At 38.9% G+C, this 15,322-nt stretch overlaps 1 protein-coding gene across 7 annotated transcripts in view; it reads left to right on the plus strand.

Annotated features, from left to right (window-relative positions):
- The first annotated feature begins 3,575 nt into the window (after nt 1-3,575).
- The window catches only part of THUMPD2 (THUMP domain containing 2), a 40,670-nt gene continuing 28,923 nt past the window's right edge, over nt 3,576-15,322 (plus strand). For 2 of the 7 annotated variants that reach the window (XM_077959688.1, XM_077959687.1), the window contains exons 1-4: nt 3,576-3,708; nt 11,126-11,258; nt 12,638-13,050; nt 14,256-14,336. In XM_077959688.1, the coding sequence (XP_077815814.1) occupies nt 3,583-3,708; nt 11,126-11,258; nt 12,638-13,050; nt 14,256-14,336 (753 nt within the window). In that variant the 5' untranslated portion in view covers nt 3,576-3,582. The remainder of the gene's footprint in view (nt 3,709-11,125; nt 11,259-12,637; nt 13,051-14,255; nt 14,337-15,322) is intronic. The other 5 variants (XM_028831730.2, XM_001110330.5, XM_077959690.1 and 2 more) reach the window with 3 other exon arrangements.

The raw sequence follows: 15,322 nt of genomic DNA on the forward strand, positions 1-15,322 counted from the left end.
TCCTTTTATTCCTATATATGACACCGTGTTGTCATCCTTTTTGTGCCCCTCTCAGCAATTCAGCCCTGTCACCATTACCTCCCATTGATTTGAAAGTTTCTCAAAGGCTGGAACATTTAACTAGCACATTTGTCACAAACTCAACAAGTATTTATGAATGGATAAACAAATGATAAAAGTATAAAATATTGCATAAGTGAAAGCATACAAGAAAGGCAGGAAAGCGCACCATAGAAGATGTGGCATTCTAGCCTATCCTCAAAGAAAAATAAAGAAAGGAAGAGAAGAGCGCTCTAGCCAAAGGGAACTGTGTAAGCAATGGCCTGGGAGAAGGGAAGTAGTGGGCATTTTGAAGAAGTCAGCACTTGAATTGCTTGGCATCTAGCAACAGTTCTTTATCTCATGGAGAGAAGAGGCCAAGGCTTGTCACCAACCCTACTCAACTGTACCAGAATACAGGAGAGCGAGGTGGCAAGCTTGACACTGATGACTTCTCAGGTAATTCTGAGGAGTATTCCTGGATAAGAAACATTATTTATAAAGTGTAGAGGGAGGAAGAGGAGATAATGAGGAAGAGAGGAAGTAGCAAGCAAAGTTGTGAAGAAGTTTATTTTGCGGGTCCTCCTATCCCCTTCATGCCCTCACTTCTCTACTTCATTGGCCTCACTACCTTGCCTTTATTCCAGTATCCTGCTTGCAAAGGCCCCTGCTGATAGGGCAGTTACTGCAATTCTCCTGAGAGGGAACTCCTTAGTTGCCCTTCCATGTAGTTAGTTTTTATTGGCATACATTTGAGAGGCCACCACTGGCAAGCCAGTGTTCTCGCTACAGATGCCCAGATAAAGTCACCCCACCCTCAAGGATTTCACAATCTATAGCACTTTCATTTTAATATATAAGAATATACATCATACACCTTTAAGAATAAAAGAATTGTCGCCTGTAGTCCCAGCTACTCGGGAGGCTGAGGCAGGAGAATGGCGTAAACCCGGGAGGCGGAGCTTGCAGTGAGCCGAGATCGCGCCACTGCACTCCAGCCTGGGTGACAGAGCCAGACTCCGTCTCAAAAAAAAAAAAAAAAAAAAAAAAAAAAAAGAATTGTCAATGGCACCAAAATAGGGAGCTATCTCGAAGCAAATAGTCTTGTCCTAAATTCTTAAAACACCTCCACTTAAAAGTCTGTCCATTCTAAAATTGTTCCTGCCGACTTCCAATTTCCTACATGTTGAAATATGTAATATTCAAACAGCAAATTGCAGCTGGATATGCTAAATTTGTCTACAGGGATCCATAGTTTTCAGAAGATACTTTTTTAAATGATAAGAGATGATGGAGAAAAGAGTATCTGAGTAATGGGGGAGAGAATTCCAGGCAACTCTCTTAGCAGAAAGTGAATTAATTTCTTCCTAAAGAGGCAGAACTCCCCTATTCCATCACATCGCAAGCATTTTGTGAAGGGCATTGGTACAGCTGACGTGCTGCAGCACAGTTCAAAAGGAACAAATGCACATGACCCCCACATCTGAAACAAGAGTAGCCCCTGACCTTGCTAACCAAAGGCTCCTGGAGGGGAAAAGTCATCAGAAGAAAGAGCGGAATGTAAGGGGAAGATTGATTGGCTCTGCAAGACTGCAGCCTCAGCTCAGCTGTGGTTTCACCCAGGTGAGCACACTGCTGGTTGGAGCTGGGCTAAATAGGTCATTTTATTTTTTCAACTGCCTTTGGTTGTACTGACATAACTGGGCCCCCACCCACGGCTCTACCACATCTCTATCAACTCTACTCATATACTTTATGCTCTAATAACACCTAACCGCTATCGTGGCCTTCCTGTTCCCCACCCCCCACACACTGTCTCAGACATTTTCATCTGCTGCTTCTCCCTCTTACATATCGTTCAATGCTGGACTCAAGAACGATTTTGTCCAGGAAGCCCTCTCTGCCTCCTCTTTGTCAGTGCCGTCATATCTTCCTGGGTATGTCCTCAGTAAGTCATTCAACTTCACCATCCTCTAAGCCCTTGAAGTCCAAACCCTTGCTTACCCATCTTTGAATCCTCAAGACAGGGTGGTAACTGGCAGAGAGTAGGTGTTCAGTATTTGTTGAACTGAATGGAATGCATCCTATCTGCATACTTAACATCTTGGGCACAGAATGTAGAGAGAACTAAAGTGGGTTCCTGTCCTCCCCAGACAGACTTGACAGAACCCCAAAGTATACAGAAGTTGGAATGAGCTACGGCAGTAGCCCAGAAAAGGAGAACATACGTCTGAAGGCAAGAAAAGAATTCATCAAAACGGTAGTGTGTGAGGGCCAGGTGCTTGTAATCCCAGGACTTTGGGAGGCCGAGGCAGGTGGATCGCTTAAGCTCAGGAGTTCGAGACCAGCCTGGCCAACATGGTGAAACCCCGTCTCTACAAAAAACACAAAAATTAGCCCGGTGTGATGGGGCTCGCCTGTGGTCCCACCTACTGGAGAGGCTGAGGTGGGAGGATCGCTTGAGCTCAGGAGGTGGAGGTTGCAATGAGCCAAGATCACGTCACTGCACTCCAGCCTGGGCGACAGAGGGAGACCTGTCTCAAAAAATAAAAACTAAAAAGAAGCATCTGAGAAGTCCTAAGATTGAACCTTGGAAAAGCTCATGTGATGTGACTCCATGAAGAATTTTTACTGTAGGGCCCAGTAGAGCATGAGTTGGGGGTGGGTGCGGGGGGTGGGAGTGTCGGGGGAGGTGAGGGAGTATCAGTTCTTCACCTTAGCATCCCATTCTGAAGCACAAGAGAGCCCCTTGTCAGAGACAGACATGCATTTATCATTTCTGTATAACTGACTCAATGCACAGCTATGGAGCTAATTTCACGCTGTTTATCTTGTAACATGGATTTTATCTATGCTTCCCAAGTAATATTTTCATTTCCATTTTAAAATTCAGAGTTTAGAAAAAGGCCCTCAAATACTGTTAGGAGAACCATTCAAATCAGGTGCCCAAAACTAGATGGCACATTCATTCATCTATGGTTGGATGGTTAATAAGCAGTGCAAGAAATGAGCTGTTTCAGAACGCAGACATTTGTTAGAGAACAGGAACTTCTGCTCTCCGTCCTGGAGATTCACAGGTTTGGCCCAATTCTTTGTGAAAACAGACCAGGGCTCCTTCTATGAGAAGAGTGGAAGAGAGGAATGAAGGACAGGAAGAGGACGGAGTTGGGAGGAACAGAAAAGGCATTATGTTACATAGGGAGAAATCTAGGCTCCAGCCTCAGCTGTGCTGCTAACTCGCTGTCTCTTGACCTCTCTGGGCATTAATTTCCTCAATCTACAAAATAAGGCAACAGGACTGAATTATCCATTCTAGCCCTTCCACCTATGATTCTAACCCATTTCGGTGCGCCTAATGAAGGAGGGGACATATGGTCAACCAGGAAGACCCATAGGGGCCACGGCGGGCTGATATGACCCTCCCGGGCTCTCCCTCCCCACCCCGCCTTTGGCACCACCCGCCCCTGCGCGCCGCCTCCGGAAGCGAGCCGCGCGCGCCCGAGGCCACGTGACCTGAAGCCGCGGGGGCGCGCCCCAGCCGCCATGTCGGAGGTTCGTGGAGAGCCGGGGTCCGGAACTGAGGCCGGCGCCCGATTCTTCTGCACCGCGGGTCGCGGCCTGGAGCCGTTCCTGATGCGCGAGGTGCGGGCGCGGCTGGCGGCCACGGAGGTGAGTGGGCCTCGCTGCGCGCCTGGGAAGGTGGGCGGCCCTGCCCCTGCCCCGTTGCCCACCCGAGGCCAGTCGTGCACGCGGGAAAGCGACGCCGGCGCCCCTCTCTGTTCCACCCGACGGTCGCCGCCCCCCGAGGTTGACTGGCAGGCGCTTCCGCTATGGCCGAGGGAAGCCACCATTCCTTTCTTTCCTTGCATAGCAAATCCAGTTCCTCATTTCTCAGGGCTCAAGTTTTTAAGAGAGGTGTTGAGGCAAGTTATTTCCTGCATTCTTTAAAGTACTTAGTAGTGCCTGTAATTAGAATCTGGCTTGTCAGAGTTAGAACCCTTCGTTCTTTAAATGCAAAGATGATCTCCAAGTTCAGTTACCTGACTTTTTGTTAGTTTCTTGACAGTGATAGTATTTTACTTCACAGGATTGTTGTGAGGATTAAATGACATAGCGTATGCAAAGTACACTTTAAACGCGCAGTAAATAGCAGCCAGAAAAACAATATACTCTTGCGGGCCTCATGGTTATCTGTTGTTGATTTCCGTGAAATGAACAAAGTTTTTAAGCATTGGTTTAGGTTTTAGAACGTTGAAAACTGGTTTCTTGAAAGTAGAGGATGAAGGTATAATAGAAAAGGTATCTTGATGGGGGGGGTACATGGGACAGTGTGAGTGGTGTGCTCTTAGAAAAGGAGAGCTTGCTAAATGAAATTAACCCCTCCACCCTGGCAGCTTCTACAGTGTGGGAAGCCCACAAAAGGAGTTTCTGCAGTGAAGAGTTGGAGTCATGAAGAATTATGTCAGTTTTATTAGACTGCCTGCCACCGGTGTTTTGGGTCACAGAATTTAATAGAGTATTGAATGTAGCTAATCTAAAAAAGCAACAATATATAGTAACTACTGACATTTATTGAACATTTAATATGTGTCAGGCATGTGTTCTTAGATCTTTACCCTACATTTATTTGCATACTTTTCACAACAGCCCTATAAGGTAGGTGTTCCACATTTAACAGATGAGAAAAATGAAGCACAGGTAAGTCCAATAATTTATTCAAATCATGCAGCTAGAAAATCGCAAAGATGGGATTCAAACCTGAGCTGGGAAATCAAGCATGAGTATATAATCACGTTCAAACCAGGCCCATGACATAGGGCTGCGCTGGTTTGTTTTTTCAAACGCTGACTTAGAGTGCTTGGTGTGAAAGAGAGATGGCTTGGCCCAGTTGAATATGTAGGTTTATTAGAAAAAAGAAAGACACTCTGCTTGTTCTCCATCTTCTCTAAAGACAAATGAAATTGGGAAAACTTTATTACCAGGAAGAAAATTCAATTACCTATAGGGAAAACTTTGTGACAGTGAGAGTAATTAAATGCCAGTAGATTTGGGAATTTCCATATTCTGCTCTTGTATGTTTGAAGGACAGATAGGTCCGGAAATGGGATCTGAACAAATAATCTCTGAAATTCCACCTCAGTTGCTCTGATACAAAGTGAACTCTCAAAGTTAAGGCAATCCTGAAATAACAGTGATGACAACTAACATTTATTAAGCACTTAAAATGTTAGACAAGTTATGTGCATGTTATGATTTAATCCTCAAAAGACTCCTATGTAATAGACTTTTACCTCCATATTTTACAAAAAAAGAGAAGATTGGGACTTGTATCTGGAGCCTTTCTAGTTTTAAAGCCTGTGTGCTTTACCACTAGGCTAAGTTACCGTGGGAATCTGCCCTGGAACATTGGATGTAGTTTATTTCTGTAACACCGTGGTAGAGTATGTATGGGCTTTAGAATCAAAAGACCTGTGTGCAGATCTTATATATTTCTGTAGTAGATATGTAACTTTGGGCAAATTACTCAAATTTCTGAGCCTCAATTGTCTTGAATGTAAAATAGAGATGATAGCTACTTTAAAGGATTAATGTAATCACTGAAACAAAGATAGCACAGGTAGCATGATGCCTAGCAAATAGTTGGTGCTCAATAAATTTTAGTTCCCATACATGAGTTGTATAGTAATACTTAAAACATTCTTTTAGTGACAAGAGAATGTTAGAAACTTTGGATCACATCAAGGAAGTTAATATTCTAAAATCTAAATTTACAAAACAGATTAATTCAAGAATGATTGTTTAAGAAAGTAATCACCTCATTTTAATCAGTGTTTTTCCAATTTTGATGAACATAAGAATCACTGGGGAAGCTAGTTGAAAATGAGTATTTCTGGGTGCCAGCCCCAAAAGGTTTTCTTTTAACAGGGCGGCTGGTAAGCCCAGGTGATACCATTTTAACATGAAAACATGCTGCCCTCCCAGGTAACTCCAACACACAGCTTGCAGTGGAAAATTTCCTGTGTATTCTTTTTAGCTTTCTATCATGGAGAATTTCAGAAATACACAAAAGTAAACAAAATACTATGCTGAATCTAGCCTGGTGCGGTGACTCACGCCTGTAATCCCAGCACTTTGGGAGGCCAAGGTGGGCGGATTACCTGAGGTCAGGAGTTCAAGACCAGCCTGGCCAACATGGTGAAACCCCGTCTCTACTAAAAATACAAAAAGTTAGCCAGGTGTGGTGGTGCACACCTGTAGTCCCGGCTATTCAAGAGGCTGAGGCAGGAGAATTGCTTGAACCCTGGAGGCGGAGGTTGCAGTGAGCCAAGATCACGCCACTGCAGTCCAGCCTGGGCAACAGAGCAAGACTCCATCTCAAAAAAAAAAAAAAAAAAGAAAAAAAATAGTATGCTGAGTCTGCATGGTATAGTTTAACATGTTCCTCTATCCTCTGTATTTCCTACAAGTTGAAATCCTGTAAGTTGTATCTAGAACTTGGTCAGATTCAAGTTTGATGTTTTTTCTCCCTTCTGGTTGTATGGCAAATTTCTTCATAAGTCCCTGGATGATGTTAAAATTTAATTTACGTATCTACAAACACGGATCACTTAGACTACTTTGACGAAATTAATATATTGAGAAAAATTAAGCTTTACTTTATAATGATGTTTAATGTATTAAGTACTGCTATTTATTGTAAGACTAATAGTAGGAACAGTTATTTTAAGATAAAATTGAATGTTGTAGAGATGTCTCTAATGTCAGTTCACCAGAAAAGTCCTGTGAGTTGATTCATTGGTCTTTGTAAACTCACATATCAAACACTATTAACACAGGTCCTGAATAGGCCACGTAAATTTTTGTTTTTTTTAATGGTGTCATCACAGTCGAGGGTAGTGGGGTCGAGTTAAGCAGAAAGTCAGATTATTTCATAGTTATTTTCATTTAATGGAATAATTGCATAAGGTTGCCTTAAAGATTCTCTGCATTCACTTTAAATTGAATGCCTCTTTTTTTTTTGACAGAGTCTTACTCTGTCACCCAGGCTGGAGTGCAGTGGCGTGATCTTGGCTCACTGCAACCTCCACCTCCCAGATTCAAGCAATTCTCCTGCCTCAGCCTCCCAAGTAGCTGGGATTACAGGTGCCTAGCTAATTTTTGTATCTTTAGTAGAGACAGGGTTTCTACTAAACATATTGGCCAGGCTGGTCTTGAACTCTGGACTTCAAGTGATCCGCCCACCTTGGCCTCCGAAAGTGCTGGGATTACAGGCATTAGCTACCATGCCCAGCTGAATGTCCTTTTTACAAATTAAGTGAAACATATTTTTGAATTCCTTCTTCTAAAATAAACCAAAACAAACTCAAACACCACATTAACCCATCACTTAGCACTTTCAAATTAGTTCTGAAACTGGCCTCTTTAGAATTAGGAGACCTTTGGTACCTCCCTATATCATGATATGTTTTTGCGTAGATTTAGACTTTTTTAAAAAAATTATCACAGGATCAGGCTCTATCACTCAGGCTAAAGAACAGTGGCGTGATCACAGATCACTGCAACCTTATTTCCCCAGCTCAAGCAATCCTCCCACCTTACCCTTCCAAGTAGCCTCTTGGACTACAAGCACATGCCACCATGCCCAACTCATTTACTTTTTGTATAGACAGGGTCTCACTGTGTTGTCCAGGCTGGTCTCAAACTCCTGGGCTCAAGCAGTCCTCCCACTTGGGCCTCCCAAAGCACTGGAATTATAGGCGTGAGCTACCACTTTCACCCTAGATTTAAACTTTTAATCTTGGTGTTAAATTTGAATCCATGAATTTTAAAAGAAAGGAAAAATAATGTTTAGATAATCTAGTAGAAAATAGAGCTGTTATTACTTAATAAAGGCTGTTATTTCATCTTCGGAAGTGTTATACATAAAACCAGGTGTTTTTAGACACTTGGTTATGATTTAATTCTAGATAGAAAAAACTAGATTGTATATATAAATAAATTTTCAGGTGAGAAACTTGAGAACAAAATATTCCAAATGCCTTATTTCTCCCTGAGTGTTGTAATTAAATATGAATAGTTACAAGAAATAAACTAAAGAAAAAGAGAATTAGTAGCTTCAGCAGTTCTTGAAATCATAAGCACTAAAATTAATTCTCCCTACTGTTTTAAGATATAATACCTATCTTCACAAAGAGTGAACTGTTTAAGTGCATTCACAGATAGGATTATTTGATTCTCACAGTTAGTACTATTTTACAATTTATTAAACTACAGTAAGTCTTCATTTAATGTCATCAGTAGGTTCCTGGAAACTTTGACTTCAAGCAAAAGGATGTATAATTAAATCATTTTTACCATAGGCTAATTGAAATAAACAAGAGTTCCTACAGTATATTTCTAGTCGCAAAAATTTCACAGACTTCTAAATAAAGAGGTTATTTAGAACACTTCTAATAGTAAATGCTGAAATAACTCTTCTAATATTAAACATTGAAATAAATGTAAGCTATACATACATTTAAGAAAGATTGATAAAAACAAGTAGGATAATTATTTATCCATCTATTCCAGTTCAGTTATTCCATGGTTGTCACTGGCCAGGGCCTATCCTGGCAGCTCAGGGGACAAGGTGGGAACCAGCCCTGCATAGGATGCCATCCCATTCCCCAGCGCACTCACACGCCCACACATTTACTTGCACTGGGACCATGTAAACATACCAGTGACATAACAGGCACACTCTGAGATGTCAGAGGAAACTGGGGTACTCAGGGAAAACCCATGCAGACATGGTTCACCTGGACAGTAGCCCTGGCTGGGAATTGGTATTTTTTCTTATCAATATCATGATGAAACAATGTTGAACAAAACAGTGTTATTCAAGGACCTGCTCTACTTCTGATAACATGCTTATTCTAAAAGAAATGTAGGCCTTATGATAATTCATAGAATAATGTTGCTGCTTTTGGTTTTAAGAATGTATAATTCTTAGAATAATGTTGCAGTTTTGGGTTTCGAGAATGTATTTGGCATTTTACTGCACTAACATACTATTCTTATGATCTGATGTTCTAAATAAACTTTTTGGGTCCTCTTAATTAACTTGATAGTCATATTCTTTTTGGAAACCACTGGCCCCGGGGGGAAATATATATATATTTAAATGTAAATATACATTTTTAAAATATAAATATATTTTATGTATATATATGTTAGAGAAAGCTGATCAGATAAAATGCTTCCCTTGATATTTGAATAAGAAAAGAAGATCTTCGTACAATTAAGTAACTATAATATCTAGATCACTGACTGCCTAGGTTAAAGTCACTGGTCTAGATCTTTGCGCATCATTTTACTTGTTTACAGAATTTGAAACTTAAAACCAAACATTTTCAGTAAAGTATTTAGTCCTGTTCCCCCAGAATCTTGGCAAAGTATTTCGTCAGTTAAATTGTTCTGCGATGGCTTTAGTATCAACTGTATTCTTACGTCAGCTAACTTATGAATTTTTGATAATTTACTTTTTAAAACTTTGTTTTCAAGTTTCTTAGCATTTTGAAGTATATACTTTAGTTTTGGGGAAATGTCACCTATGTAATAAGAAAGAAGTAAATTCTAGAAACCAGAAGTTCTGGTTTTGGTTACTTCACTATCCCCTTATATATTGATTCCTAAATGTTCTTTTCATTCCCTGCTTCCTCCCATAGTGTCATTGTCTGTTCCTCCATCTATTTTGGTCAGCTGCATTGCTGTAAGCTATTTGAGTTTTAATTGGTGCCAATCTAGGGCTTCTTCAGGAGAGATTCTCTTTCATCAGCCTGGAGTAGCAACCCCAGAAATTACCATTCCAAGGGTTTAATTAGATCTTGTCAGATCCAAAACAAGCAAAAACCCTTGGAGTTCAAGTACCCATGGATGGTAGCTGCCGTAACACAAGAAACCCCACAGTCCCTGGTGTCCGAGTTCTAGGAGATTATTTAGAACCATCCTGTTCAATTGTTGGCCACTGCTAAAAAGAGAGCTCCAAGAGAGCCCACATCCATCCTGGACTTAAAAGGGTTGGGTTGACCCTAAAAGAGTTAAGATTCCGTTGGTATTGAGCACCCTTTGTCACAGCATATTAGGCTTCCTGTGAGTCAGTGCTCTTTTCATTTTCCTTCTCTTGCCACGTATCCATCCTTTCTCCAAAACCTGTTTCTGTTTGATGCATATGTCTTGCTTCTACTCGTTATCCAGTTTCTGCAGCCAAGTATCTCGTCATTTCTACCTCAGTAACCTCCTTCTCCCTCTAGCATCACATTCTACACTCAGTCCTTTATGCCTCTTGTAAAGTAATTTTTTCTGTCAGCTAATTCAGTGCTGTCACAGTTTTCATCAAAAGTCTATAATGGTTGACCATTACCATTCGTGGTACTCAAAATTTCATGACCATTTGTCAGGCTGGCCTAAACTACATCATCCATCCACCTGACACTATCAATCAGCATAATACAGCAAATGTTGCTTACAGTTTACTTCAGCCAGGTTTTCATTCCCACTTCTGCATCTGCCCCTTGTTCTTTTATTAGAATCCTTCTTCCCAAACCTTACAGGATTCCTTCCGAAGACTCTTTGTAATGTCGGCTTTCATATTCATTTCTACTTAGTGTACTTACAGCTTGTCAATGCATTATAATGTTAAAACTTTTAGTTTTCTTCTGGGTTTAATTCAAGTTATTGTCTTATAAATCTTATGTTTTAATGTGTATGTCAGTGTGTGTCTATTATTCAGAATATATGTTTTATGCTTCCTGGTAGCCTACAGGTAAGTCTTCAGTAAATATCCACCTTGGGCTAGACACCTAATTGTCTAGTACATTATACCTTTGTCTACTTTTGGTGGTGATAGGATCTACCTTAGAGGGTTGTTATAAGGGTGGGGAGGAAAGTACTTATTCAGAGTTCCTAGTACAGAGCCTGACAAATAGTAGATACTTCAGAAATGGTTATTTTTATTTTTAATTTAAATGCTATACCTTAAGAGGGAAAAAATACCATTTTTACACTGACACTGGACTACATTGAAAGCTGTTTTTTTTATTTCTAGGTTGAATATATTTCAGGAAAGGTTTTTTTCACCACCTGTTCTGATTTGAATATGTTGAAGAAATTAAAATCTGCCGAAAGATTATTTTTGCTGATTAAAAAGCAGTTTCCACTTATTTCTTCTGTAAGTAAAGGTATGGCATATCCATATGTGTGTTGCTTTTACCCACATGACACATTGTACTCCAACATTTTCTGCTTGATAATTAATATGTAGCCATTTTACACTTTAATATTCATTGACATGTGTGGGATCATTAATTGTGTATTTTTCTGTATTTCCTGAATATTATCACCTGATTGTAGTAGAATATTTCTTCTCTTTGCAAACTGTGTGCTGCCTTTTTTATGAGAGTTTAATGTCTTAAGCCACATTTCTTCGAGAATTATGATCAGGTACCTTCTTTAGAGATATATATGGTCAGTTGCATTTGGATTTAGAAACATGCAGTAATCCAAAATGCGTTATTTTAATAGTAAATCAGTGAAAATCGTCATATTGTACATTTTAACTGTGTGATATAATTGGAAAAATACTGCATAGTAAATATTTTTATTTCTGGGACCTTAAATGTTTTTGATAAACTTATGCCCGCTTATCAAGCATTAGAGGTAAAGGGGGCATAAGAGATTTCTTGTCCACTCTCTAAATTTTATAAATATGCTACTAAAACAACATATGGATCTTGATAAAAACAACAAAACATGGTCAGACACTGCAGGTTTAAACGCTGCCTTAAACTTCAATTTGAATTACATAAGAGATCATGTATTTATAGCCTATAATAAACTATTTTAAGAAAGATGCAAATGGCAAGAAATCAAGACCAAGCAGAAAAAATTGTTTTAAAGCAAATCCCAAAGTATTATACTGTGGGGTAAATATAATTCCTCCCAGTACTCTACACACATTCATCTTTAAGGAACTACAGTAATTTTTGGATCATCTTGATGACCCTGGTTCATCAAGAGAAGATTAAACTTTGCTGAGCATACTGGCAGTATGCTAAGCTATGAATGGCTTGTGAGTTACTTTATGGAAACGCACTATAATATACTTATTAATATGGTGTGGGCTAAAATGTAACAGGCCCAAGATTCAGCTCCTCTGTTTCTGAGCTGAGTTTTTCAATTTATTCTTTTCTTATAAAAACTTAATTTTTATAGGCAAGATCACCATTATTTAAGGGTTGATATACACTCTAGGTCTATGTATATGTTGAAGAGATACATATATTACCATAGCACAAATAATCTTTCTAGGTTATTATATGGTAATTCTATAGAAATTTTAACACAGTGTGGATGCTGTATATGCAATATAAGAATGAACTTTATTCTGCACAATATTCTTACAGTAAATGGAATATAAACTCCAAATGGAAGTGAAGTTATTCATGTAGCAATTTAATAAAAATTCAAAGAAATAAAGGTAATGGAATTTGGGGGTGATGATTGTAATAGATAGTCTTTAAAGCTTCAATATAGGATCAACAAGATTTTTCCTATTTAGGAAAACTACTTAACGAAATGCAAAGACTTATAAATGAAGATCCAGGAAGTTGGTTGAATGCCATTTCAATCTGGAAAAATCTTCTTGAACTTGATGCAAAAAAGGAAAAACTTTCTCAGAGAGATGATAACCAACTAAAAAGAAAAGTGGGAGAAAATGAAATCATCATTGCAAAGAAATTAAAAATAGAACAAATGCAAAAGATAGAAGAGAATAGGGACTGCCAGCTGGAAAAACAAATAGAAGAAGAAACTCTGGAGCAAAGAGATTTTACCACTAAAAGTGAAAACTTTCAAGAAGAAGAATTTCGGAATGACATAGAGAAAGCAATTGATACTCATAATCAGAAGGACTTGACTTTCAGAGTATCTTGTCGCTGCAGTGGAACTATTGGAAAGGCCTTCACTGCACAGGTATGCTTGCATCCCAAAGTGGAGTCTGTCGCCCAGGCTGGAATACAGTGGCACGATCTGGCTCACTGCAACCTCCGCCTCCCAGGTTCAGGTGATTCCCTTGCCTCAGCCTCCTGAGTAGCTGGGATCACAGGTGTGCGCCACCACACCCAGCTAATTTTTGTATTTTTAGTAGAGACAGGGTTTCACATTGGTCAGGCTGGTCTTGAACTCCTGAACTCAAGTGATCCACCCACCTCAGCCTCCCAAAGTGCTGGGATTACAGGCAGGAGCCACTGCACCTGGCCTGTGGGTCCCATTTTTTTAAAAAGACTTACTTACTCTTTAGATTGAAAATGAGATGCAAACCTCTCACAGAATGAATAACTAGGCCCAGACAATTAGTTCTTATGGAATTAAATATCTTTAAAACTACATTTTCCTTTTAATTTTCCCTCAGATGTTTAAGAGGAATGGTATGCCATTCCAAGTAATTCCTTTCTTACACTTTGTGCCTAAAAATTTCCTTAAATCTACAGATGTCCTTTGTATTTGGAAATCCTGATACCATAGTCCTCAGCTTTTGGGGTTTCTCTTCAGTTCAGCTTTGTGCTTATTCAGTGGCTACTCTGCACAGGTCCTGTACATGGGATTGTCACCAGGACCTAGACTGCAAATGCATGTGAAGTCTCAGCAATATAGAGAAGAGTGAACACCACAAATTGGCCATCACCAAACCTCATCAGTTGGCCCTTACAAAGTTCAGTGATGTTAAAGGCCATTGGTCTGAATACTTTATCAACCTTAAAATCAGTCAGACCCTAAAGGGTGAGTCTAATGATACTAATCTGGTAATTTTTAAACACATAGGCTTATAGTAGCTGAAATAGTTATCTTTCAGCTTGCATCTGTTTCCTGAAACCCAGAATGATCATATTTATCAGGTCATAATCTAGTTATTTCATATGCCTAAAATTACAAGAATAGAGATTATGCATGAGTAGACGTTAATGCCATGGAGTGTATTGGGGGCTAGGGCAGATAAAATACAGCCTTACTGCCTGAAATAGAAAATGCTTTCATGTACGATTTTAATATCAGAACTCTAAATTACTGTCGGATAGCCTGACTTGATTTTCTTATAGGCTTCTCTGTTAGTTTTGCTTACATTTAAACTTAAAATTTTCATTTTTAGTATTCTTTTCTTTAACTTGCTACTTTTCCAGGAGGTAGGAAGAGTAATTGGAATTGCTATTATTAAACACTTTGGATGGAAAGCAGATTTGAGGAATCCAAAATTAGAGGTAATGAGTATTTATTTTATTTTATATACTTGTAACCTAATTCTTTAAAGACCGTGTCCTGTATTCTTATCATACCTTTCCGTTTTATTTTACAGTTGTAAAAAGTATATCGACAGGGATCCAGCAGTCCATTTTATCTTTAGTATTACAATAGTACAGATAGTTTTGCCAGCAGTTTTCACTGTGAAAATATCTTATCCAAACTCCAAGAAAAGATTTTTTGGAATGAAGTTATCTGGTCACAGTTGAAGAAAAAACATTTATTATTATGAGGTTACAGCGATGTTCTCTCTAGTCTCTATAATACACACAATCTATGATTTAAAAAACTTTAGCTAATGTTAAAAAATGGATAACAACAAAAGTCCTGCACAAAATTCAATAGTATGTGTTAATAGTGGCTTTGTTATGGATATGGGATTATGTTTTTATTTTCCAAAATTAATTTAATAAGGTTACACTATTTTTAATTGGAACAACTATTTGTATGGGGAAACAAAAAATATTCTTTGCTATTTTTTGAAAGCCATCTTATAAAGTTGACATATAACCAATAATTTTCATGATTAATTCATACATTTATTTATCACTTGTTATGTAGGTTTAAATGGAGTAATAACTGGACAAATCAGAACATTGTGTGTTGTTTTATTTTTAGATTTGCTTTTGTCTGCCATTTTTCACTTTAAAAAAAATGCCTGGTGTATATTTTTTATTGTTTGTCATACTAAATATTTTGATCCCAAGAATGTTTTGACATACAAGTATCTTTCTCTTACCTGCCCCTTTCCAATTCTTAATCATCTCTTCTCTGTGGCTTTCTCGTCCCCATCTCCCTGAGTCTCTCGTTGTCTCAGAATTGTTTTTCTCATAGATTATCTCATGAATAAATATAGCAAATTCAATTCCTATCAGCCATTTAATGCAATTAATAGCTATTATGGATAGAAATAATTAACACAAAATTGGAAACACAAAAATCACACGTA

Source organism: Macaca mulatta, chromosome 13 (assembly GCF_049350105.2).
Source record: "Macaca mulatta isolate MMU2019108-1 chromosome 13, T2T-MMU8v2.0, whole genome shotgun sequence".
Classification (NCBI taxonomy): domain Eukaryota; kingdom Metazoa; phylum Chordata; class Mammalia; order Primates; family Cercopithecidae; genus Macaca; species Macaca mulatta.